The 27549-nt window shown below is 42.5% G+C and overlaps 2 protein-coding genes across 5 annotated transcripts in view; both read left to right on the forward strand.

Annotated features, from left to right (window-relative positions):
* rhot1b (ras homolog family member T1) overlaps window positions 1-9225 on the forward strand; it is a gene marked incomplete at both ends in the record, with an annotated part of 16955 nt that extends 7730 nt beyond the window's left edge. For 2 of the 3 annotated variants that reach the window (XM_080721512.1, XM_080721513.1), the window contains 9 exons: window positions 315-399; window positions 983-1128; window positions 1527-1627; window positions 2658-2788; window positions 3966-4049; window positions 4340-4462; window positions 5144-5346; window positions 8289-8411; window positions 9108-9225. In XM_080721512.1, coding sequence (XP_080577638.1) covers window positions 315-399; window positions 983-1128; window positions 1527-1627; window positions 2658-2788; window positions 3966-4049; window positions 4340-4462; window positions 5144-5346; window positions 8289-8411; window positions 9108-9225 — 1114 coding nt within the window. The remainder of the gene's footprint in view (window positions 1-314; window positions 400-982; window positions 1129-1526; window positions 1628-2657; window positions 2789-3965; window positions 4050-4339; window positions 4463-5143; window positions 5347-8288; window positions 8412-9107) is intronic. The other variant, XM_080721514.1, reaches the window with a different exon arrangement.
* A 10501-nt stretch (window positions 9226-19726) lies between these two features.
* Window positions 19727-27549, forward strand: part of rhbdl3 (rhomboid, veinlet-like 3) — a gene marked incomplete at both ends in the record, with an annotated part of 75527 nt that continues 67704 nt past the window's right edge. For both annotated transcript variants that reach the window (XM_080721018.1, XM_080721019.1), the window contains 2 exons: window positions 19727-19873; window positions 20799-20822. In XM_080721018.1, coding sequence (XP_080577144.1) covers window positions 19727-19873; window positions 20799-20822 — 171 coding nt within the window. The remainder of the gene's footprint in view (window positions 19874-20798; window positions 20823-27549) is intronic.

Consider the following 27549-nt stretch of genomic DNA (forward strand, 5'->3'; position numbering starts at 1 on the left):
CAACTAGGGGTTCAGAGTCTTGCCCAAGGACCCTTCGACATGGGGGAGCCCGGATTCGAACTGGGAACCCTTAACGGTTTCTCTACCCCTGAGCTATGCCGCCCCCATGGGGATATATGGGATCTCTCTCCTGATTGGATGGAATTAGGGCTGGAAATATATTCTTTAGAGAGCTGCCGAACAAACGGCAATGATTACTATCAGAAATAATATAGCAAAATATGTTTGTTTTAACCTAATAATACAACTTATAACAGCACATACTATTAACAACTCTATTTAATTCGATTTGTTGTACATTTCATTCTCCCCAGGTTGAAAATTCCCCCAGACTGCACTACAGAGCTGAACCATAACGCCTACCTCTTCCTCCAGACTGTCTTTGACAAACATGACAAGGTACAGTGTGCTCACTTCTGCCCCCAGGTGTGCACTGGGAAGAAACCTCTCATTCTAAAATACAGCCCTGAGGCGAACACAGAGGCTTGATTTAAATGTGAGCTACTGAGAAGGCCTTGGCATGAGGGAAAATGTGCTATCTTTTCCAGTGATTAGTGATTACTGTCCTATCTGGATGTGTTCTTGATGGGTGCTGGCCTTTGTAAATGGGGTTGATAAACTGCAGTTCATCACCATAGACACAATCGAGGATGCTGAGGACAGACACACACACACACACACACACACACACACACACACACACACACACACACACAAACGACTGTTCTAAGTGATTATTGTATGTGGACGTCCTGAAGAAGGATGCGGGAGCTGAAAGCTCTTCGGAGCTGGCCGGGTGTATGGAGAACCGGAAAGATCGGAGGCTCCGATGGAAGCTCGTCTGAGGACGACCAAGAGAGATTGTTGTTTTTCACCCCCAAAAATTACTTATTTTCTATCCATATGGACCCCACTCTCATATTGCTGTATTCTTTATCTCCAGCTAACCAACCAATGGACTGTATGTGTGATCATATTTCAGGACCGTGATTTTGCACTGTCACCAGAGGAGATGAATGATCTCTTTCAAGTGTTTCCCTACATGCCCTGGGGTCCAGATGTCAACAATACAGTCAACACCAATGACCAGGGCTGGATCACCTACCAGGGATACCTCTCACAGTGGACGTATGTACTCTACACTGGTTCCTAAACTGTTTAGCCCCACACCCAAAAAAGAGGTTTTATGTCTCCCCGGTTAATCTGTTGTGAGCTTGTAGATCTGCTATTTATTTCTATTTTTATTTTTTATATTCAATAAAATAAGAGGATATTTTCTCGTGACATTCCTTTAATCTAAGTTTTAGATTATGACATCATTACACAAAATTACTGTAGTCTCCATGAATCCAGTTTGTATTGTATTGTATACTCTATTTGTATACTCTATTTCTATAGGTCTGTTCTTCTATGTTACATTTTATGCAGGCTGCTTTAGATTTTCCTTTTTATTTTATTTTTCTCATACATTTCTATTGATATGAAAACAAGGCAATTGATTGCATCTTTTCCTTCATTCTGTCCAGGCTAACAACTTACCTGGATGTCCAGCGATGCCTGGAGTACCTGGGCTACCTTGGGTATTCCATCGTTGCTGAACAGGAGTCCCAGGCTGCAGGAATCACAGGTGACCATTTCATCTCCTCAGTCAATTAAATGAGGATTCAGTTATGATGAGTTATATTGAAGGTCATAATCATGCTTTTATCTAGTGAATGCCTGAGCATAAAACACAATGTCATTGTGGGAGCTAAACAGGTTATTCTATATTGTTTATGTGCACTGGATTGGTTAATGATCATATTCATATTACTTAATAGATTTAGGCACCGCATTGGCACTTTGGTGGTGGGAGTATCTCTGTCTAAAATGATGGTCCTCACCTGCTCACCTCAAGGCTGGTTTGACTGTGGGGGTAGGGTGAGCAGGGAGGGACATTTCTGTTGGTCATATTTTGGGGAAATGCTCATGGCTCACAATTCCTTTGAAGTTTGCAATATCTTGTGATACTGAAGTAAAGCATAAACGTGAGCTTTCATTTGGACGTGAGTCCTTTAGTTTGTGCGTCACACAGGTTTCTCCCAGGCTTAGCTTGCCGGCTGATCAGTTTATTGGGGATTGCAATCAGCCATAAAGTCATTATTACGCTGTAACCACCTGGATTCCAAAAGGGAATCCCCTCTAACTAAGGAAGATATTATTCCTTATGGGCAAAAGAGGAGATGCAACATTCCAATACATTTGAAAGCCTGTGTCCTGCAGCTGCAGTGCTTTGATTTTTACTTTAGTGTGGTCATTAATATGTCAATCACCACCACCACCTAAAATTACATACAACCAGATACCAAGTAGCAGAGTAGACCAGTTTGTGTGAGGCTGCAGTATAAACATACTGTAGACAGAGCAATACGCTGCATGATCTTATTTAAGTGCACAGCATAATCCTAAAACCTTCATCAGCATCTTAAGACCTTTGTCTCGGACTACTGCTGTGCACTTTAATAAATCAATGTAAAATATTGTTTGTATCTGCATGTTTTCAAGTCTGTATCTGTTAACCACATTAACTAGTGTCCCAAGTATAGACCCCTAGGGGACTCTGTTTCCTATATAAAGTGATTCCCTGATCCACATGGTGTCTGCTGATGCTCCTGCAGTGACCAGAGATAAGAAGATCGACTTGCAGAAGAAACAGACCCAGCGCAGCGTCTTCCGCTGCAACGTCTTTGGAGACATCGGCAGCGGCAAGAGTGGCTTCGTCCAAGCCTTCCTGGGTAAAAATCTGGTGGTGAGCAGCCATTAAATCACTCTGAATACAATCAAACACAATATCCCTTTAGCAACGAGACACACAGCTCAAAGAGGCACAAATAAACAATTGGCAATTAAATGCAATAAACAATCATCATCGATTAAACATATCGGGGGGGGGGGGGGGGATTCAAATGACACTGAGTAAAAGAGGAGTATTGAGCCTTGGAATTGAATATCTCATAGGCAGGGAAAGCTGTTACACGGTCTGGTTCTCAAAGTGGGGTCCAGGGACCCTCTTGGTTCCTTGACGAGCTTCCAAATGTACCTTTACAGTAGGGCTGCAACTAACGATTATTTTCATAATGGATTAATCAGTCGATTATTTAAACGATTAATCGATGAATCGGATTATGTCATTTATTTAGCTATTACTTTATAAATTGGATTTGAATTTCTTGTAGACATGTTTTAACTAACAAAAAGATGAATAATTCATTCAAAGATACATCATGTATTACATTTTGCTCAGCTGCTGATTATGTTTCTAATAAAAGACAAAAAATAAATAGCTTTTTCTGACTCCATACTGATTAAGGAATTGCTACTCATTTGTCAGGCTAAAGGGTAACAGTATTCTTTTCAAATAGGTAATTTAAAAATAAATATTCAAGTCATATTTTTTGTTCTTGACCCTATATTCCTGTATTTATTAATACAAATTCCAGCGATTAGTTTCCGATCCGATTACGAATACTAAAGTAGTTGGCAACTAACTGAATAATCGATTCGATTACAATTAATCGATTAATTATTGCAGCCCTACTTTACAGTGGTTTGAGAGACACTGGTCTAAGGGGCTCCAACAGCAAAGGCAGGTCACCCTGAGCCTGCTAGTAGCCCCAAGTCAGCTGCCTGAAGGATCCCAGGATACCCATGGTGAAATGCGCAGAATAGGGATGCCAGGGTTAGTAGAGTGGTTATTATGTACATACTGTACTGTATATTTTGCACAAATTGTAGCTGCAGAGAGGCCTCCAGGTGAGTTATTATAATCACTGATAACAGAAATCATGGAGATTCAAACAACAACAATTTCTGGTGGTGTAAATATCAATAATCCCTATCATGTTAAACCTCAATCTACGTTGTACGTTTTGATCTGTTTCACGTGATTATTACTGTATTTCTTCCCCTCCATGCTAATCTCACAGCGCCAAAAAATGATTCGGGAGGAGCACAAGTCCTACTATGCCATCAGCACAACATTTGTTTACGGCCAGGAGAAATACCTCCTCGTGAGTCTCATGAGTATTTATTTTTTCTGTGTTGCTTGAATAAAATAAAGAAATAAATCCCTGGTTATAACCCAAATTTCTTCGCCGAAAGTAGCTGATCGACAAGTTCACAACAAGTGTGTGAGTTTGTAGATCAACTGTTTTCGCAGAATGTTCGAAATTGTCGATATATTTTGTCGTAGTTTTATTCATCATAGCTTAGTTTTTATTTTGTTTTTATTTAGGAAAAAAGGTTTTGGATGAACATTCTTCACTGTATGTAATGGTAAATGTTATGTCCATCTCTCCAGCTTCATGAGGTCTTCCCTGATGTTGACTACCTGTCAGACGCAGACCTGGCTTGTGACATCGTCTGCCTGGTTTACGATAGCAGCAACCCTCACTCTTTTGAGTACTGCGCCAAAGTCTTTAAGGTACACTTGCTGTCGGGTGTAAACCTTCAATGTCCAAAACGTTTACTTTTCAGGAAAAAGGGGGGGGGGGGTGGGGGATGGATCCAATGTAGTTATTATTTAGTCACAAGCTCTTATTAATACTTTCAATTGGTTGAGTATTTATATTATTTAAATCCACGCAGACACACTTTCACTTAAAAATAAAAACCAAAATAAAGAAGAAAGTGGACCTACAGGGCCCTATTTTGGTTGTCTTAAGTACCAGCTTGTATGCCTTAACGTAAAGGCCTGTCCATACCGTCTCGACCGCCAAACGTTTCGTCGGAGAGTTCCCACTTTCCGACGTGCAGCTTTCAGAAGATGCGAGCAACGTCATTTTTTAGTTGAACCGGACCTTTCCGACGAAAGGTTACGTGGTCAGAGACAGTATGGACAGGCCTTTAAGTTAAGGCATAAGAGCTGGTATTTAAGACAATCAAAATACAGCCCACAAGCACACAATGCGATTGTGAGTTTGTAGATCATCTATTTTCACAACAAATTAGGGCATTAATTTACTACTTTTTTTTGGACAGCAACATCATGAAAGTGACTGTATGCTCTGTGCTCACTGGCCTGCAACAGTTAAAATTCTCTAACAAAATTAATGTGATGATACCTTATCTGCGACCCTCATGTGCCCTCTTCTTTTCCACTCAGCAATACTTCATGGACAGTAAGACCCCATGTATGATGATAGCGGCCAAGTCGGACTTGCCAGAGGTCAAACAGCTTTATGCCTGCAGTCCTCTGGAGTTCTGTAGGAAGCACAAGATGCCTCCTCCTCAGTCCTTCACCTGCAACACTGCCTCAACGCCCTGCAAGGACATCTACACCAAGCTCACCACCATGGCCATGCATCCGTAAGTGGAAACAACACACTTTACACCTGTCGCAGTTGTTAATCGCAATTATTTGAGATAACCGCAATTATGTTTTGCATAATCGTCATACCGGTAGTCATTTCCATATTAACAAATGATCACAAAAAAACATTTTCAATAATAGTGGAAATAGCAGATCTACAAGCTGTAAGGCGTGTAGCTCTTTCTTTTTTAAATTGTAAAATTATTAAATTATTGTAAGTTATTATTATATCTGCCCTGTGCCCCTTTTGTTAAGAAGCCTTTTTTTGCAATTGCAATTAATGACAGAAATCGTTATCTGTAATTATTTCAGCGACAATGCATCATAAAGTAAAATGTCTTAATGGTGAAAGCCCTATTTATACCACAACAGTTGTAGGGCAACTTTGCTGCTTTTCTTGCTTTCTCGAGGACATGCGAAAATCTGAACTAAAACTATCCGGGGCAGCATAGCTCAGGGGTAGAGAAACCGTAATTAGAGCACGAAGGGTTCCCAGTTCGAATCCGGGCTCCCCCTGAGTTAATGTCGAAGAGTCCTTGAGCAAGACTCTGAACCCCTAATTGCTCCCGGTGAGCAGGTTGGTGCCTTGCATGGTTTCCTCCGCCACCGGTGTATGAATGTGTGCGTGGATGGGTGAATGTAATGCACAATCTATGTAAAGCGCCTTGGATAAAAGCGCTATATAAATGCACCATTTACCATTTATTCTAACGCGTACTGTCAAGCAAGCTTACTCTCAAAGCTCTGGAAAACTTTTCTATAAGATATCCTCAGGACAATGGAAAAACAGGTTACAAATCAGCAAATTAAAAAGCCACCTTGGAAGACTTTAACACTGATTAAAAAAACATATTGACAATGTTGCTTGCACTGCTGCCTCGTGCACTCTGTTGTTTGATGTTGTGTAGTTAGTTTAAACATTGTGCTCAGGTGGCACATCTGTATTTCCAGTGCATGACCATAACTATTTGTTGAAAGGCATTCTGGGAAAAGTAGGAAACCACTAACTGAAGGGGAATTAACTGACAAAGTTGACAGTCCTTTCTGAGAGAAATTATTGCATTATTGCATCATGAGAAAGAAGCACAGTTGTACAACTTTTTCCACTTGTTTATCCATGTTGAGGGTTTCCCAAGTAGAAAAAAGCAGTTGTTGTTAACTATTTGACAGGTTTATCCATGTTGAAGTTGCTTTAAAAGATAACACCCAGATTTCTACACACTGCCTGTCTGCTGGGTGACAGAGTGGGAGACTGGGCTTGGTATTTAGGGCCCAATTAAAAGTATCTCACGTTCAACTGTAGAACGTTTTGAGAGATCTAGCCTTACCTCAGTCGTTATAATTGGAAACACCTTACCAAAATAATGATGACAACTTCTATCCTCAAAATGAAACCAATTCAAGGAGGTTGTCAGGTTCCAAAGCTGAACCTCCTCTGCCTCTAACTCAACTGCTCCGCGTCCTCATCTTTGGCAGAGGCTTCGCTCTCCCCTTGGCAACAGTGCCTGACTTAAAGTATTATAAGTCACACATTAATTCACTTCCCTGTTCCCTTTGGAAGTATTGCTTTGCAGTCTGGCAGTGTAGTGTTCCTACAGTGTACTATTATTATACAGTACGTGGATGGACTCCTACTCTGTTGTAATGTTGAATCCCCCCAGAGGTCCACACTCCTGCAATTCACTGTCTTCACACATCACCTTTCTGGGCCTCTGTCACACAGTTACATAATATAGTGTACGCAGTAAATTAGCCCTGAAGAGGTCATCTGAAATCCCCAGCCTAGTTAACTACACTACACACTTGGGAGAGGGCATGTACTGTACTGCAGACAGTTACACTGATATGTGTGCACGCACACACACAGGCATACACACATGCACACATGAATTGTTAGTCCATTTAACCGTGCCGAAATTATCATTCAGCCTGCTTCTCTTTCTTGTAAACAGCAATAGTAAGAAATTATAGTAATTATTAATAGGAGCAAGTTATTTTGAAACCTTTTAAAATCCTTTAAATTCTAATTGAATGTATCAAGTTGAAACACCCACTTAGAGGCTGCCTGGAAACTCACCTACTGCAACGGTGTATCAGAAAGACTAGATCTGAGTTGTAGTGACATCAAGATTTACCCATTTGACTAGTGGTTCCCAAACCTTTTAGCTCAAGACCCAAAAAGAGAAATTACGGTAGACGATTGCCTTGCTTTTGAAAAATGTTGTAATTTAATTGATGAAAAGAAGTTTCTTTTGTATACATATTGTATCCACAAGTTTCCGCGGGAGTTTACTGGAGACCATCGGGACCAAACTTCCGGGTTTAACAGCAGACATACAAGCTCACGTCGCGTCGCAGATGCAACCCGTTGTGAGCTTGTAAATCGGCGCCGGAAGCTCGGTACAGACGTCTGCGCAATGCACTATGGGGCGTTGGAAACTCGTGGATATATATATATATATACAGTATGTAACGCCCGGGTATAATATATATATATATTTGTACCCCGGTCTCCCACGTGAGAGTCAAACATCTTAACCACCAGAACAAAGGGATATCCCTATGAACCAGGGGAGATTTAAGGCCATCAGGCTGAGGCAGTGAGTCACTCTGCTCTGCTACACTCACCCCCCTTTTGACCTCCTCCCACGGGGAAACCCGATCCGTGTCACAGCACCATCGTAGCACCCGGGATTCACAGTGGCCGTCGCATTCGACTTTTATGAAATCATGAGGATGATGGTGGCGTGTCTTTCTGCTGTACCTTCTTCTTTCTGTGTGTGTGCGTGCATGTGTGTGCGGTGCGTGTGTGCGTGCGTGTCTGTGTGTGTGTTTACACATCCTCTTCAAACCTGTTTCTGTGTGCATGATTTACGGTGCTATGTAGTCAGACTTACAGCTGTGTGTGTGTGTGTATGTTCTTCACCTCTCTTCTCAGCCACGCCCGGTTGCGGTGCATGTGCACATGCAACAGGTGCACCTTCTGCCTGTGTCAGAACTTCCTCAACTCTGAGCTGCTGCAGACGGTCAGGGCCAAACTCTACGCCGTTGTGCTCAGCAGGTCCTCCATCTTTACTTCCTCTTATGACTATAACGTGTTTGACCACTTGACCGCTAGCTTGTTAGAAACCATCTCAATCATTTTCATCATCATCATGTTAACCTTCCCCTGCTGCGTTTACCGCTCTAATTCTTTACTGCTCGCTGTTGATTCCACTAGGATCATATTTTGATTAATTATTTGAATTAATATAGATTCTATTGTTTATATACATATACGCTCACCTGGTGGCTGGCTTCGGGAGTGCCTCACGATTCCCAAGGCCTTTCTGGCAGTGTGCCCGCCTTGTTTTCAAGCGATGTAAAAGTCCTGCATGTAAAACCATACTTTGTTCAGTGAAGACTCAAGAGTGCAACAAAATGAGAGCTTGATCACCTCCATTCGGCCTGTCCAGTCTAGCACTAACCGCCTCAGCCTCAGAGCATTCTGATGGACCACTCTCTGATGCGTGTACTGTAGGTGTCAACATGGTTACACACATTACCCAACAGACGTCTTCTTTATCTATATTTACAATTCTTTACAGTATTTAGACATACTGCATGATAATGTTGTTGCAGAGCCCTCTATCGTGTCTGTTTCCAATTCTCTCTCAACTATCCTTGTCTTCACCATCTCCCTGTGGTCTGTCTTTGTCTCTTATTTCTTATATCTGTATTTATGTTCTGTTCCTCTGTTTCTCTCTCATTCTCTCAGACATGTAAGCCAAGCAGATCTGAAGAGTTCTACCTTCTGGCTGAGAACAAGTGTTGGGGCCACGGTGTTTGCAGTGTTGGGTTTTGCGATGTACAAAAGACTGCTAAAACCACGGTGATCATTGGACACTTAACAAACCTCACTTTGGTATACACAGTCCGGACAAGATTCTGACCACATTTAGCCAAGAAATTAGGCTACACACATCTAGAAGATCCAATTTGGCACATGGTGAAATCCCATGTTTTTTTCCCTCAGACTTTTTCTTCAAACACTGCAAACCAAAACTGAGGAATCTCATACAAGCCTGTCCTAAGCTGCTTCATTCTTTGCAATATAATTATATACTATTGTCCCCTGAGGAATGAGGATAAATATGAAAGATGTATTTAATTTTGTACAAAGGTTGTTAAACTGCATTCTCTGGGGGTGACTGAATTATGCAGGCGAAGTATAGATAATCTATTTATATTTATATTAAAACTGAGACGATAACTGCTGACGTCTTAGTCGGTAGCACAGCACTACTACTTTATTTTCTTTTTTCTCTGCAATGCTGATTGAGATGGAGAAGTCACTATTAACCATCAAAGAGAAGGGTTGTGACCTGTGTGTGTGAAGTATGCAATAGTGTTCAAGTAAGACTGAACAACATGTAAATATTGTATATAGAATACAAGCTTGTACTTAAGTTGTCCATGCAAAATAGGAAATAATTTAATAAGTTATAATAGTTCCGCAGGTTTCAGAACGTTAACAAATGTGTCGTGAGGTGCCCTGAAATAACTACAACATTGATAGATTAACACTGACTGCACTGTCTGGCATTCACAGTCAAATGTTTGATTCTGCAACAGTCTCCTACTACATTCATGTGTGTGGAATGACTTCAGTGCATATTACAGTAATGCCACAGACACTGAAGGCTGTAGTTTGATTGTCTAAAGTACCAGCTATTATGCCTTAACTAAAAGGTCTGTCCACCAAACATTTCGTTCCGACTTTCCGACATGCAGCTTTCCGAACTCTAATTCGGGGTAATGCTTTTCAGAAGATGCGAGAGACGTCATTTTGTAGTTGAACCAGACCTTTCCGATGAAAGGTTTGGTGGTCGGAGACAGTATGGACAGGCCTTTAAGTTAAAGCATAAGAGCTGGTACTTAAAACAATCAATATAGAGCCCTGACAGTAGTTGCTGTCTTCCCATATTGATCTTGTCTTCCCATATTGATCTTTTACCTTTAGCCCCCAACTGGTGTGTGTCTTGTGCACCTGTGTAATCTCTTATCAATTGCAGACATGGCACTGTACAATTATCTTTTATTGCAAGATATATCAGCATGCTTCAGACGTACTAAACCACATTACTGTTTTTGAAAATTATTGTAAAATATAAACTACAGTATGCCACATTTAATGATAGCTCCCTGTAACTCAAAGCGCTTATTCATAAAATATCTCGACAGAAACACCTTGAGTGTTCATGTAACTGTGAGAGTGTAAAACATGGACCCCTAAATACCAAGTGTAAACATTTACAGTTTTGTTATATTTTTTACACTCTTGAGTTAAATTAACACACATAACTTTGTTATTATGACGTGTATGTTTGCCACCTGAGTGGCCTTCCAGGATCACCATTTATGTTCTTTAACCCACTGCTTTACTAACGGTACAATTAAGGGGGGAAAATAAGTTTAAAAAAAGCGAATATAAAATATCTTTTACATTTCAATTTGAACACTTTCAACCTAGTGTCCTTATTTATTTATTTTATTTCAAAACATTTTGAAAATATTTAAAATGTCAGATCTACCAGTCATGTCGCATTGTGAGCTTGCAAATCGTCTACTTTCGTTTATTTTAATTGTTGGCATTTTAAGCCTTTATTTGACAGCAATACTGTAGTGGAAAGAGACAGTAAATATGGAGTGAGTAGAGGAATGACCTTCAGCAAATCGTCCGACCGGCTGGGAATTGAATCAGGGATTCGCTGATTAGGGCAAGTGGTCTGCGCCGTAACTGGCATTCATTTACCTCAGTGGATCTCAACCTGTGCACCAGGGCCATGATGAGGATATTGCAATTGGACCCCCAAATAATTGGCAAAACACTATGATTTTAATGATAATATAACATGATATGATCTCATAATTTTGTTCCATTACATTTCCCACTGTGTCTGTTTGTTTAATTTTGTTCACTTACCCTTGCCTTTCCAAAAAGTTTATAATAAATGAACATCTATTGTAGTCTGTGATGGTTGTGTGTTGCTACTTGTGAACTACGTTTTTCACAATCAGCCGCATGCTGAAACAATGCCCAAATTTGGAGATGACTGACATCACTGATACCAACATTACTTCTGAGCCTCTTACATTCATTCAATCCATCATATACTTTGCACACCCCGGGCAAGGACTAGTTTACATTTATTTTCTGTTTTTATATTCTATTTATTCATTTCAGACATTTTGGAGTATTAAACTGAAAAATTGGTTCTTGCCCCAAAACTACAACATCCAGAAGTTCAACAACAGCTGCACAGAAGTTGACGACTCCAGATGTATCTGTGTACTGGATATTAATGGCACAACATTATGTTCAATTAGTTCTCAATATATCAAACAGGCTATGCTGCAATAATGCAGGGACTAATGGGAAAATGGTGAGTCCTGCACTTAGACATGTCATTCACTGACGTGTTTAAATGAAGACTCTTCCAGACCCAGTGTTATCTTAATGAATTAGTTAGTGATCTGGATCTATTATCCACAAGAGGGCAGCATTGCTTAAACAACACATACAAATAAACGAAGATCATTAAATCATCTCCTTTTCAGTCCATAAACTGCTGTCCATTTTTAAAGCTATGGCCTGATAATCAAGTATGCTTTTTTATTGTTATCTATTTATTTTATTTTATTCACAGAATACAATTATACAGTATTTAACAGATATCATGAATATAGAACTAGGGGGAAAATAACAGAATCAAGTAGCATATACTTATTTGTTGGCAATCTGGCAAGCCATCGTCAAAGAAAGGGGGACGCCCACTCGGTCAGTCGGTCTGTCCCTCTTCCTTTGAAGCGTAAGCGTATCATGACTCTGTCTCGAGAGAATGATTTGTTGATGATGCACTGTAATGTGCAGTAATGAAAAGTGACTGCTCTATGTCTACATGGTGAGACAACTTACAATGGCAAATAGAATTGTAGGAGATTATATTGAATATGATATGTGACAACATTTGATGCTGCCCTTGTTAAAGGCTGAAAGCATATGAGTATAGACAACACAGCTCATGTAGCATTGTGATCCGCTAATGAGTTCAAAACTAATTTTGGATTGTGAACAATAGCTAGAGAAACACTGTTGTGGACAGCCTGTCTGGCACAGCTGCATTGTCAGGATATTTGGGCTAAAGCACTGATGGCCGCCTCACTAATGATCTGTGATAATGAGTGTATGTAATTATGTGAAACGCTGAGAGACACTCTCTCAGCTCTGCTGCATGAAATCTCCCTCAAACAAGAAAATGCACCTCACAGCCAGTCTACCTTCAGGTCTGATTGAACTATTGATACTTTCATACTGAAGGACTGTCCTCAACTTTGCCAGAAGAAAATGCAATGCCTGCATCTCTATTCTGTGTGTGTGTGTGTGTGTGTGTGTGTGCGCGCGCGCGCGCGCGCGTGCGTGCGTGCGAGCTTGTGAAAGAGCGAGAGATTGTGGGGGCATGCATGTCTCCGGTAATTTGCACCTCCCCAGTCCCAATGATTTATGCTGCAATTCTTTCTGTAGTTAATTTGTACCCACAGTAGCAGGTGTCTCATTCCATCCCACCCACACATACACACCCTACCCTCATTACAATTTACAATATAGGCATTTAGCAGACAGTCTTATCCAGAGGGACTTACAAATAGTCAAGCCTGGAGATGGCTTGGAAAAGGAGCTGGGTAGACTCCTTGGTGAGGAAGGGTCTGATCCTCGGGATGGATGGATGATCGTCATCATTACTGTCTCTTCTCAGTGCTGTGATATATTTATCAAGTTCACACCAGTTCTTGGCTTGTTAAAGTGAAGACTTGTGAAAGCCTCCTTTGCCCAATTAGCTGATTTTAACCATGTGAATGTTCAACGTCCCTATTTTGAGCATAGCCTATAACCGGCAAACTAAACAATCTGCAAAAACTGCTGATTTTCAAGCTGTGAGCTGACAAAATTTGGTAAAGAGGGAAAAGAAGGGGGCCAAAAATAGACCAACTACTGGGACCCTGGTGAAGAAAATAAGCAGGGTGTAAGTGGTTAATAGGCAGCACCCCTTGGTCTTGCTGTTCGGAGCAGACATAGTGCAATGTGCTCACTAACTGGTGCTGCGTGTGAAAGATGTGCGAGTTGTTCCAATGAATAAGTAAAGACGAGAAGAGTGAGAAGAATGCCGCTGGCCAAGTTGTTCTGTGGCAGATTAGTGTATTGGCAGCTATAGGCCGAACTATGATGATAGAATTCAGTATGAATAATGTATAAGCAGTTGATACCATGTTTCAAATTTATGTTGCTGTAGGAGCAGTAATGTCTAGGTTTCCAAACATCCAACGTTCATGTCTGAATGATGCTAAACCATTATTCTGGTAAATACACGAAGATGTTGATTCATTAAAGCTGCACTGCATTCCAAGCATGTTCCCTAACACTGACAAGACCCAATTATTGTGTTTCAAAACATAACATGCCTCTTCCCCATGGCTTCCGTAAAATGACACATGGGCGATTTATTTATTTTGTTTTGTTACAACAAGTTTTAAATAACTCTATATTCTGATATCATTCATTGTTATAGTGTTCAGTTACGGCGGTCTCTCTGCCTCTGGCTCTTTAATAAACAGAAATAAATCATTAGAGAGTAAATAAACACATCTTCTGATGCAAACTTGGACACATCATCAGTATTGTGTTACATGGAATCTCCGGGTGTTTCGGGTCTCGCAACAACAGACACCCTCCTCCAGGTGACCCGACCAAGGCTGATCAGACCCCAGCCTGGGTCCAAGTGGCATGCTACAGCCCCCACTGACTTAGAGACTTAGAGACAGTCAGTGGGGAAGATGGCTGGTGAGATGCCAGCAGGTGTTGGCGACACTAGGAGGCTCTAGGCACTGTGGGTTGCCTCCAGGCCTCAGGCCTGGCTCTTCCTCCGTCTGACCAGAAGTGGGCTATTCTTCTGTGCGTTGTGTCGTTGAACAGCAAACATCTCAGCCTCGGCTGTGGAATCGAGGCTGATTTTTAAACCCTCCATGCAGGTTTTTCCGCAGTCAGTCTGTAGCTTTTGGGTTCTTCCTCACGGAAGAAGTGGTTTGGGCTTCCAACCCTCTTCACCCCACTCGCCGTCTCTCCGGCCGTCCTCTGTCCCTCCAGATGAGAGAACTCATACATAAATGTAATCAAACTAGAGGTTCGCGGGCCTACGGCCCGCTCACATCTAGAGTCCACGCCCGCTTCTTTACTAAAAAAAAGTAAAAAAAAAAATAGTTCTGCCACAATAGTTCCCCCCGCCCCACATTTTTTAAAAATTTATTATTATTTTTTTATTACTTTTTTTTTTAAACTTTTTTTTTTTATATTTTCTTTTTTTTGTAACTTTTTTTTTTTTTTTCAAAACACTTTTTTTTTGTTGAAAAAAACTGTTTTTTAGTAAAGAAGCGGGCGTGGACTCTAGATGTGAGCGGCCCGAAGGGCCGTGAACCTCTAGTAATGAATAATTGAGGACTGCTGTGCTGCCTTTCTCCATGCCTTTGTAAAGTTTCACTTTCGGTTTAGAGCCACAGGACCGTAAGCCTCTCTCTCTCTCTCTCTCTCTCTCTCTCTCCTCTCTCTCTCTCTCTCTCTCTCTCTCTCTCTCTCTCGCGTTGTAAAGTTTCACTTTCTGTTTAGACCCACGGACTGTAAAGCCTCTCTCTCTCTCTCTCTCTCTCTCTCTCTCTCTCTCTCTCTCTGTGTTGACTTTTGTGTGGCGCTGGTGTGACGTGAGGACGTGTGCGTGAGGACGTCGGCACGTTTGCCACGTGATCTTCCTAGCCAATTGGAGTGCTGCATTTGGTCGTGTCTGAGTCACACACAAACTGACAAAAACCGCTGGCTGCAGTTTTAAAATGTAGGTATAGATCTGGAGAGAAAACTCATAGTAGCCTACAGGAAACAGGGCAAACAAGTGAAATTGGAAGTGATAAAACAAACAAATATGCAGACAAAATTGGAACTGGAACACAAGCTGACAAATGGTCTTTGGCTACTGATTGACTGGATGACATTTGCAACCCACCTGAACATGTATTTTCTATTTATGAAAGAGCTGGAGAGATTGGCCTGATCCATGTTACTGAACAAACACTCAATAGCAGTGATTATATAACACTATAGAGGTTTAACCTTTTAACAACAAAAATAAATAAATGTTTTAACCAAAACATATTACAGCACTTTTCGACTTTAACCATATACTACTATGTTAACAATGCATGAGCTTTTAGATCACTTTTAGAAAGATTTCTGTGAAGATTTTCACAAGATTGTATACATTGTACAATGACAGGCCCAGAGCATTTGTATGGACGTACTGTAGATACTAATGCAGCTGATGGTGTCATTTACTGTAGGTGTTTCTGCTGGTCCAGGATGAAGATAACTTGACAGAAGCTGCTGGGTAACCCTAACCCTAACCATAGCGTCTAAATGAAAGATACCCAGAATAATGTGACATTGTTTCACCACTATGACACTACAACAAAGTGAAAAGGGTTCATAATCCAGAAATAACTACAAAAGAAGGCAAGGCCTTCTTCAGGTTGAAGAAGGCAGTTATCTGCCCAAACCTTATGGTTTATATTCCTCTGCGTCCATAATAAAATATTGGCACTTTAGGTGTCCGGCCACCTTTTTGTCTCTTGAAGACCAGTCATTTGAATCATAGGGAGCAACATGCTTTATACTGTAGCTTCAACCCCCCCAAAAAAGATGCGTAGGTGTCAGAAGACCCCTAGGCTTAAAAATAACTGATGGCCTTGCTGTTTCCATGGCAATGCTATCACAGATGTAACTAAGGGAGTTTCACAAGACAGATACTGATCAACATAACACACTGGCAACTACTACAGCACCACCACCACATTTCTCAACGGGGACTTCCACCGAAAGATTAGGTGTGTTTGCTGTCGCTAGATAATAGGTAGGTGGTCTAGAAACGGCTGGGGCACCCATCATTTGGCTGATTGTCCCAGGAGGCCTAGAGGGGGTTGTTTAGACAGAGAGACCCTAAAAGGCAACCTGGAATTTGCAGGTGTAGCTTCTACTATCCTATCTGATCCCTTAAAGGAAAATGCAACTGGATTTTACAATTCTTGTCTTGTATTGTTTTAACAGTTGAATCATTATACTATACTATAGGAACATGTCTGCCCCAGAGCTACAGTATATAAGCCTCTATTCTGCAAGGTAGTGCCAGTGTGTAATGTCCTAATGTCTGGAGATGACGATGGCAACTGGCATCATTTTGTGATTTGTGCAGGGCTTTTATTGTCTGAGAAGTTTCATTCAGAAATGTTACTCCCTTTCTTTGTCGTGCACCGAATGCCCTTTAATAAAGCCCCAGGTGTCCGTTTACATTTAGTAAGGAGCTCTGAAATCATTGTATCTACAGCAGGGGTCTTCAACCTTTTCAAGCCAAGGACCCCTTAGCTGAGAGAGAGATAAAGCAGGGACCTCCAGATTCCATATTGTTTCACAGCACAATCGTGTATTTTGGATTCATGTCAATTTGTGTTTTCAGATATTTAACTGTTAACTGTTAATAAAATGTACCTTTCACTCTGCAATTAGTCTGCTCTATTCCCCCTCTACACCAAACTTGTAGCTTGTAGATCTGCTATTTTGTTGGCTAAAGTTCTCAGAATATGAAAACTAGGGTTCAAATGGTTGACATACAAAAAGGAGAAAAACGTTTATATCACACAAAGATTTGGTGGACCCCCAGTATTAACTCTGAGGACCCCCTCCCGGATCCCCTGTTGAAGACCCATGATCTACAGTAAGATCAATAGGATACAACGGATGATGCCCTATATTTAATGGTGTCAGGCATAATCGCCTATAACATTTTCGCCAGGTCTTTTCGCGGGGCACTTTTGCCGTGGAGGAGAGTCTTTTCACCTACCTGTCTGAGCCATTTCGCCTACCCTCAATTCTGCTGTCAGACTGTCCATGTTTTCATATTATCTCTTTGTCATTTAAATATTATAGTGACTATGTGACAGTGGTGTTACATGTCAAACCTACACACGGCTATCCTATGCACTCCATAGTAATCACATAAATACAGAGCTATTGGAATCAGGTGCGCCCAAATAATTAATTAATCCATGTCCCGATACTATAAATTCTTTGGTGCAGTATTGAACAGTATTGTAAAATGAACAGTATTGTAGGCCTATATTGTTTTAACATTAGGCTATACAAAATATATATGTAGGCTATTAGCCTATATAGGACTATATAAGATGTATGCTACACCTAAATAGCCTATAGAATCAACCTTGCCTGTCAACAGGCATAAAAAACTATTTTGCCATTTTTTAGGAATAAAATGTGATGTAAATAATAAATGTCAAGTAAACTGTTAGATTCACTTGACACCACTGTCACAGTCACTATAATATTTAAATGACAAAGAGATAATTTGCAAACATGGACAGTCTGACAGCAGAATTGAGGGTAGGCGAAATGGCTCAGACAGGTAGGTGAAAAGACTCTCCTCCAAGGCGAAAATGCCAGGTGAAAGGACCAAATGCGTGTAGGCAAATATGTTATAGGCGAAAGTGCTGGTGACCATATTTAATCCATGTTAATCATGTTTCACTAAGCAGTGGTGGGTATTGAGGAAAATGTGTCAGTCTGAAAGGTCATGTGAGGATTGACTAGTGGACTGAAGACTGCCAAACTCCTGCATAGGCCTACAGTTGCATTGTAGTTTCTGAAATGCATCCATATCATATATCACCACACAATTATGTGCCATTTTTGTGCTAGAAACCTTATCAGAGGCGTGATCTCTCCGTAAAGAGAAACAGTGACAGCCAGCCAGCTGGTGGAAACACAAACCAAGTTCCTCGAGTAGTTCCATCTATGGGAGTGAGTGGGTGGCTGAGTGTGAGTGTCTAGAGCTCATCTCACTGCTGGCCAAAAAGAAAATCCTGTTTCTCTCTGTCTCTGTATCTGTCTCTCTCACTCCCCTGTCCAGTCTGTCTGTCTGTCTGTCTGTCTGTCTGTCTGTCTGTCTGTCTGTCTGTCTGTGTCTCTCTCTGACGACACACACACACACACACACACACACACACACACACACACACACACACACAGGGATAGAGAGAGAGAGCTCGACACAGTCCCTCCTCCCTCTGCTTTCTGTGCCTGGGGGGGCACGCATCGCATCGCATCGCATGCGGCTGTGGAACGGAGCCCAAAATGCGTCCCGGAGGACGTGTGTCGTTCCAGTTGCACCTCGACTCTGACGAGACGCCGCGCAGACAGCCGGGCAGCCAGCCGAGATCCACCGACTCCCAGGTACCGTGACGCACCAAAAAAATGCCACTTGCCAGACTTGTGTCCGCGTGTGAGGCAGTTATAGGGGGCAGCCAGGAGGATATAATAGCGCTACTGCACCAAATAATAAACTGGTAGCCTCTTCAAAAAGTCGAGCTTTAAATTGGTGTGCACGCATTTCAAGTGCACTAAAAAGAAACGTTAGATTATCACTGTTGTTTGAATATTACTTGAGGGCGCTCTCCCATAAGAGAATATTGTGAGTAGCCTAATATGAATGATAAAAGAACGATAGTTTTGTTGTGGTTGGGCTCAATTTGTCACAAGAATGTCCGCTTTATTGGTTTGTCTTCTTGCCGACGATGACGTCTGCCGAGTTTCATTCTGCGTGATGTCACCGTTTCTTTCCAGCTGGGTCTGCGCTCCTCCGCCGCTCCGCCGCGTCTCCCAAAGTGACAGAGGCATCCTGCAACGTGCGTCGATCCCCCCACTCCCACACGCCGGACACACGGACCCACGGACACGGAGCGCTGGACGACAGGCTGCTGGAGGGGGAACCATGCAGCCTGTGGCAACGCACACAACTATTGTCAACTTTTTGTTCTTGGCTGATGGAAGATGTCTTCAGTGTCTGCATGTGGAATAGCTGGATAATACACAGCAGCATTATTTGTCCCCAATTCCCCTATACACTGGCTTCTCGTTATTTATTCACCTGGAGTGATTTAACCGACACAATAGCACAGTATTGGAGAAATGCACAAGTGAGCATGACACCCTATTTTATTTTTTTTAATGCCATTTTTGCTGACACTTTAGCTTATTACAAATGAACTGTGGAGGTCCATCCATCCATCCATCCTCAGCCGTTTATCCGGAATCGGGTTGCGGGGGTAACAGTTCCAACTGAGGTTTCCAGTGTTCCCTCTCCTGTGACATAATAGGCAAATCGCCGAGTGGGATGATTAAGTTATGGAAGGTCTTCGTTCATGAATAGTCCTCCACTCCTCTTGGTGGATATGATGAAGAGCAGCGCGAGGATGCCGGGTGGACCCCCTCCTCGGGAGGTCCCGGTGAACAGCTCCCCGGCGGTGGCAGCCAACGCGGAGGGAGAAGAGATAGAGGTTTTGGAGAGCACCGATGTTCTCCCTGTGGCCCCCGAGGACGTAAGTCTATACGTCGCTCTGTTTTCTCTTTACCCCTGGGCCCTGGCCCCTGGCCCCATAGGTCCCCAAACACTGGGTCGGGAGTCGGGACCCATTTGTGGGTCGCGGATGCGGACACATTTTTATGTATTTATATTCACTAGTTTGGGTCCCGGGAAAATTTCTCTTTTGGTCTCGATCTAGAAAGTTTGGGAACCACAGAGTATGGATAACACAGTGGTTCTCAACCTTTTCAGGCTGTGACCCCTGAAAAAGAACTGGGGGACCCCCCACCCTGACAAGCACTTGGGATGTAGGAGTTCGAGGCATCACATTTCTGATTCCACAGATAATTATTGTGGAAAATAGCAGATCTATAAGCTCACTACGCCTCGCAAAGCAAGCGGCTGTTTTCACAATTTTAGCCTCTTTCTTATATTATTTGACAATTTGGCCAATTTTGATGCAGTAATGGTCTTTTTTCCTTTCTCTCTTTTTGAGGTTTTAAAAATATCATGTGGGGGACCCCCCCCCCCCCCCCCCATGGGGGTCCCGACCCACAGATTGAGAACCACTGCTCTTATCACACAGCCTCAAATCTCAAACATCAGTGGCATAATAATAATAGATGAGTGCGGTGAACTTATTGATGGAAAATGTCATATGAGGCTAGAGGCTCAGATGTTTTACACACAAGTTGTGTTTCACGCATTATTACCCAGTGGTCTTTCACCGTGGCTCATTGACCACAGACAGTGCAGAGAAGAGTTAATTATAGCACAAATGCGAAAGTATACCAAACGAAACGGGCAGAAAATAGTGTGGTACCCAGACCTCATTGTATTTTTCGCCTGCTGTTTCATCATTTCCCCCTCATCTCTTCCCTTGGCTCACGCTTTCCCTGATCTTTTTCTCTCTTACCCTGTTCTCTCTTTCCCTGTCTCAGCAATGGAAGTCTCTATTTGACAAGGTAGGTATATGGCTACAGTCTTTGTGCTTTTCAGGCTTTGTTTTATTTGCATGTTCATCTATTTGAGCTTTGCACAGTCTTATAAACTAAAGCATTCATCTCGTGCCATTTGTGCCCAGGTCTGGCTTGCATTTGTTTTTTAAGTTGAGAGGAGCTCAGTGGTGCTTAACAAATGAGGCGATGCTGTATGTTTCTGATACATTAGCAGTGAGTGACACACCTTCATTTGAAATTGGCTAATAAAAATCGAATCCCATATCCCAGCGGGTAATTTAAGATGTTACCTGTGTGCTTCTTGACCTATAATATTTACTGTTAATTGCTGTAGCACGGGCGCCATCACTAATGACAGTAACTAAATCCTTTGACTGTGTCTTTCTAGAATGGTCATAACACTGCTGGACAGTAGCCTAATCATGGCATAACCTTTAACACAGTTGTGGTTTTGTCAAATCTGTCACCTTTGGGAGAAAGGTGTCTGTCTGATTAATGAACAGTGTACAGGGTGTCTCTGACCCATGTTATTAGAGTGCAATTAGAGTGATACATAATCCTGGTTTATCAGTCAGAGTCAGACCCCCTTAGTGTGCACACGCACACACACACACACACACACACACACACACACACACACACACACACACACACACACACACACAGACACACCACAAGGCCCACAAGGGACATGAAACATAGGCTGGTTGATCTAAACAGCAGCAGGTCGTCTGACAGACACACACACACACACACACACCCTGTGGGGCTGCCCCAGCACCTGCCTATCCTGGGGCCCCAGTCTCTCTTGAGGGTGTGTGCGTGTGTGCGTGTGCGTGTGCGTGTGCGTGTGTGTGTGCGTGTGTGCGTGCGTGCGTGCGTGCGTGCGTGCGTGCGTGCGCGCGCTCAGGGGTTAGGGTAAAAGGGTTGAGTCAGAGGCTTGTGTCAGGCTCACTCTTTCAGCAGGGACTGGGGGTCCCATGGGAATATGGGATTGGCTAGCCATGGCATAAGGTGTGTGTGTGATGTGTGATGCTGGTATTCTATGGACGGGCATTAAGTGGGACTCTCAATCCACTGCCTTTATGCTTGCGGCATTGCTTTGAATTTCCTCAAGTGGCCTTCAGACTAAAAAAAGAAGGAAAAAAAAAGAGTGTGGGAGGGTCTCTGTCCAAATGGTGAGGTCGCTGACCGGTCTGGCAGCTACAAATGTCCTTTCACTCTTTTATTCTCTTTCTCTTCATCCTCCTCACAATGGCCCACTCCGTTTGTCGAAGAGCTGACCTCTGGGATTCCCCAGACTCTATATAGGCACAGAGGAAGAGAAATGATGGGCCACAGGGGTGGGAGTTGGGGGGTGGGGACAGGGACACAGCGTCTGGCAACCCATGTAGTTGACCAACAGACAGACGGGAATTAATTACTGTTGTGAAGATAAACAGCAGTGTTGTTTGGTGTGATAGAATACACATAGGTGCCGGTATTACATTCGTACATAACCTCTTAGGTGTAACACAGTTTTAAGTGTTGAAATTGTTCAGTCGCCAGTGCCACAATCTAGAGATGAAGAGGAGTAGCATTTTCCTCACTTACTCAATTCTGGCTATGCTGCTTTGTCATCTGCCAAGTGCATTCTGTTCATCCATGGATGTTGATAGTACAGAGAAGAACCAAGACGGTATCGTCTTCCGATGTTCTTTCTTAGGTGTAATTTATACTTTGTCGTACGACTGACTGTGTTCCTTTGTAAAAACCAATGGATTTTCGGCGAGTGGTGAGGTCGTACAACAAAGTATAAATGATGTTTATCAAAGTGCTCTTGGCATTGACTCTGTCCAGTTCCCTCTGTAACTCTCCCCCTTCCCCCAGAGAGGGCTTTATTGCAGTGCAAGCGCTTTACTCTCCTCCAAATCAGGAAACAAGTGGGTATAACCTCAAAATGTGTTTGATTTCTGCACACCATCCTGGGAAAACAAATGGGAGACTGAAGTGAACACATACGCACACTGCAGAGGTCTAATGAACCAGACCAAAGGCTGTCAGGAGGAGGATATAGCAGCTGCTCCCCTCTCTCTCTCTCTCTCTCTCTCTCTCTCTCTCTCTCTCTCTCTGTCTAGATAACTCTCACTCTCTCTCTCTCGCTCTCTCCCTCTCTGGAAGGCACACACCAATCTAGAAAGATCACCGAACCTTGTAGCCTAATTATACATAAAGGCTGCATCATTCAAGCAGAGAATGCGTTTGTATTTTCGGCTTTCCCTGCTGTGCACACAGATATGAGTTTGCAGGCATACTGTACATGCTGCACGTACACTTTCATTTAGTTTTCTGGGAGTTTTGTGCCTTTAGGCTGGCTGACCATAGTAACCACATAAGCCTCATTTCAAAAATAGCTGATCTACAAGCTCACAATGCATCATATGACAACCATTGTACGCTTGTAGATCAGCTATTTTAGCCATATTTGAAAAATGTCTGGAAAAATCCCTGAGCATATTGGACAATTTACGCTTATAATATCACTTATAATAATAACATGCCCAAAGTAGGAAAGTGATTTTATGAATAATACAGATGAGATCACTCTAGGAAATGAAACAAACAGAACAGGTTCTTATTGATGTATTTCTTTATTTTACTGCTCTGCATGACACAGGGGACTTGGATCAGATTCCCTTTGCTTCTCTGTGAATGGAGATAAGATAAGATAAGATGCACTTTTATTGTCGCCATGGGAAACTTAGCTCTAACAGTAAGTGTAGAGAGCCCCCACAATAATAATATTTGAACTGGGGTTCCCCCACCCTGAAAAGCAATTGGAATTGTAAGCGAATTGTAAGAGGAAAATAAATCACTTGGGGAGCCCCCTGGGTGTCCCCAACCCGCAGGTTGAGAAACACTGGTTCATAGTCATTGGTGGCAAGTGGCTCTGAGCAGGCTGTGTTGTTGGCACAGTGAGTGATTGTGTCTTAAATGAGCTGTGAGGGCCTGTATCTGCAGACATGTCACTGAATAGGGGATGTCCCTGCAGTTTCCAAACTTTTTGTTGTTTTGTAACATGAGTCTTTGCTGTGACCATGCAGTTAATAGGCCACTATAGTCGTTTGGTCAAACGGTCAGTAGGTCAGTCGGTCCAAATCTTTCTCAATTGCGGCCTTTTTTTTTGTTGTATTCCTCTTCTCTGACCTCATCACCAAAGCTACTTGTAACATAAAAAGGAATTCGAATCGTGGAGTTAGTGTGAGTGCATGTGCATGCGTGTGTGCGTGTGTGCGTGTGTGCGTGCGTGCGTGCGTGCGTGCGTGCGTGCATGTGTGTGTGTGTGCGTGCGTGCGTGCATGCGGTGGAATGGGAGTGGACAGCGGCGACCCATCCTGATTTAAATGTCACTTCAGTGCACTTGTGTTGACATGTGGTACTGTAAAACAAGCCCTACTCACTTGTGAAGCTGCAGCAGGCACGTGCCCACAGGGACTTAAACGCTTAAACACTTTCACATGGCTGCACATGCTACATAAGGCTTTTTCCCCCTAGTTTTTCTCTTAGTGGCCTCCAAAACAACAGTACGACTTTACGGCATTAAAGCTTTGTTGGAGAGCAGTAGAAATGTAATTAGTTTAAAGGTAATCTCTCAAGTATAGACTCTGATGCTATGCAAGTCAGACTCGAATGAAAAGGAACAAAACAGAGAGGGCGTAGTTTTTTTTTCTTCTTTTTAACCTATGTTTCTATGTCAGTGGTGGTCAAACCTTTTCATGTGAAGGACCCCCAAAATAATATGTATTTGGCCACGGACCCCCATCTCAAAATATTTCGTTCCAGGGACCCCCAGAAGCAAAATTTGAGTTAGAAAATATGTTCACTTAAAAAAAAAAAAAAGATTCAAAGATTTGCACACATGGCCCTTTTATTTGACGATGGTTAGCCAGATTGGTTTAAAGGTAGATGTGTAGATGCTCCTCTAAGATAATAATTCAGGTGAAGGGAAAAAGCACATGCATGCTTTATTTACAGAAGAAAGAGTAAACAGCCGCAAGTTAATGGTGCATGGTTTATGGCATCCATTTCTCTGAATCTATTCGTTAGTACATTTTAGTCAGTGAGAATCGATTCTTGGATGACCCGATTCTTGTATTCAACGTTATGGTTTCAATGAGCTTGTTAATTGCACATTCAGTGGCTGTTGCTGATAGCAAAAGGTTGTTATGATTGTCCTTTCCTGGCGGTGCAGTCTCGCCACATCGTCTCATCCTGCTACAGCAGCAGGGGTGTCACGGGGGGGGAAAGTGGGACTGAGTTACCAGGGCCCAAGGTGGAGGGGCCTTAATTATTTGATACTTTAGCTATTGAAAAATAGCAGATATACAAGCTCACAGCACGGCACCGAGTGCCACGCTGCGAGCTTGTAGATCTGCTATTTTTTCAAAGTTGTGCAAAATATGTGCAAATCTTTGAATATATGTTTGTTTTTTTGTTTTGTTTTTTAAACATATTTTCTTACTCAAATTTTGCTTCTGGGGGGTCCCTGGAACTAAATATTTTGAGATGGGGGTCCGTGGCCAAATACATATCATTTTGGGGGTCCTTCACATGAAAAGGTTTGACCACCACTGACATAGAAACATAATAAATAAAAAAATAAAAATAAAAATAAAAGATCTACAAGCTCGCAGCGCTGCACGCAGTGCAGTGCTGTGAGCTTGTATATCTGCTAGTATTTTTCAATAGTTAAAGCACAAAATGTAAGTGAATCCTTGTACCCAGGGCCCAGAATTTGGTGTGACACCCCTGTACAGCTGGCACCTTTATCAGTGGCTTTCTTCTATTAATTACACTTGTAGTGAATGGTCCACCACCCAGGTGACTGGCATTTAATGGATCTGCCATATGTGGAGTCTCATCTGCATTTAGCGATGCGTGCAGTGTGATACACTTGTGGCGAGGCTCTTAACGATGGCAGTCAGTTTACAGTTATCCAATACTTTGATCCCCAAGCAAGATATATTGAAGGTTACTTACTATATTGTATGCTTTCCAGAGAATTAACCCCCCACTTGGTGATACATGGCCTGTCCTCTATAGCACCACCCATAGGCCAAAACGTTCACTTGCTCACAAGATATCTCAAAATCTAATGGGCAGATTGCCATGAAGCTTTTTGAGTGTTTTTCAATGTTGGACGCTAGCCATTTGAGTGACTCCGTATAACATTGCCTCTAACGTCACGTTGAAATGTCAACATTGAATACAAAATATTTGATTATCTAATCGGCAGATTGCAGGATCTAACCCGCTCTGTTACACCTGTAGGCTTGTGGTGTTTATTCATTCATTTATTGATGTGTTTGTTTATTTGGCAGAGGGACAATGCACAATAGATTTACTGCATCAGAAATAACCTAAGAGCTCATTTACAACCGCATTCCCTGGATGGCCGTCATCATGACAAACAAAATGTGACAAAGTTGAGCGTCATTAGTACAACAAATATTATGTGATGATGAAGAGTGACAGGCAGGTGAGATCACAAGCCAATTTTGTGGAGCGACATTGATCATGATGCACGCAAGTGCAGGCACAAAAGATGTCATAAACTATCCCATAACACTGATTGGTAAATCAGTCTCACCGCATAACCGCTTGTAGATCACTGCGTTCACTCAGTTTATTATGATCATACAATTGGTGACACCAAATTACATCTCCCATCAGTCTATTAATGTATCCTTACATACTGTAATGATGAAATGGCACCTGTCGTTCTGATGATAGGAAAAGAAGATGTGATGGTTTGCGGTTGGCGGTTGTAACTCATAATAGCAGTCAAACCGCCTCTTTTGACGGCTCAGTGGTGGAGTGAGTCTTTGTGCTTCTCAGTGTGTATGTGTGTGTGTGTGGGGAGGATAACATGATATTATATTGAAGGTTTAATCGATGGGAGTAAGCATGAGTGAGCAGGGTTGGCATGCCAGCTGCCAGTTCAAGGCCCAGTGTCAGTATGGGGGTTTGGAGGGGCCCTGCCACATTAGGCCTAATGCATAATTTATACTCTGCTCTGCTATATTAGGGAGGGACACCATCATATGACCAAGTATAAATCTGTAATCTGTAACTATCATGTCCTACACAGGATCCGAAAACCCAAGTCCCCTGCGTTTGAGCACCATTTTCTTTTTCTTTTTTTTTTCTTCTTTTGCATTTTACCCCTTTTTCTCTCCAATGTAGTCATTATGCCAGTTGATTCCTCCCCAGTCCCCACACACACTTCTGTGTGTCTCTCAATGCTGTTGTATCCTACTGACTCACCTGCCAGCAGCCCCGGCTGCAGGACTCAATGGCTAATGGGGCCGTCCGTGAGCTTAAAGGGGAAGACCACCCATTTTCAATATTGAACTGTGTCATTAATATACCTTAGAGGAGTTGTGTGGAAATATAAAAAAAAGTCCCCCCCCCCTTCTGTGTTGCCTAGAACTGGAGGATTGATTTTGGGGTTTGTATTGTAAAGTACAACTTGATGACATCACACATTGTACTTTACAATACAAACCCCAAAATCAAGGTTGCGACCACTTTGCAAATTAGTGTTTGGTCTTTGTTTTCGAGTATTTGCCGGTTTCACTGATGGGACCGGGAGGTCCACGTGATAGGGCTCGGCCCCAGCCATCCCCCTCGTGCAGCTGGGCCTGCCGGCCAGTGAGGACCCCCCCACCGGGAGGATGTGGAGCCTTCGATC

Source organism: Nannobrachium achirus (assembly GCF_963921795.1).
Source record: "Nannobrachium achirus genome assembly, chromosome: 3".
In the NCBI taxonomy this organism is placed as follows: Eukaryota; Metazoa; Chordata; class Actinopteri; order Myctophiformes; family Myctophidae; genus Nannobrachium; species Nannobrachium achirus.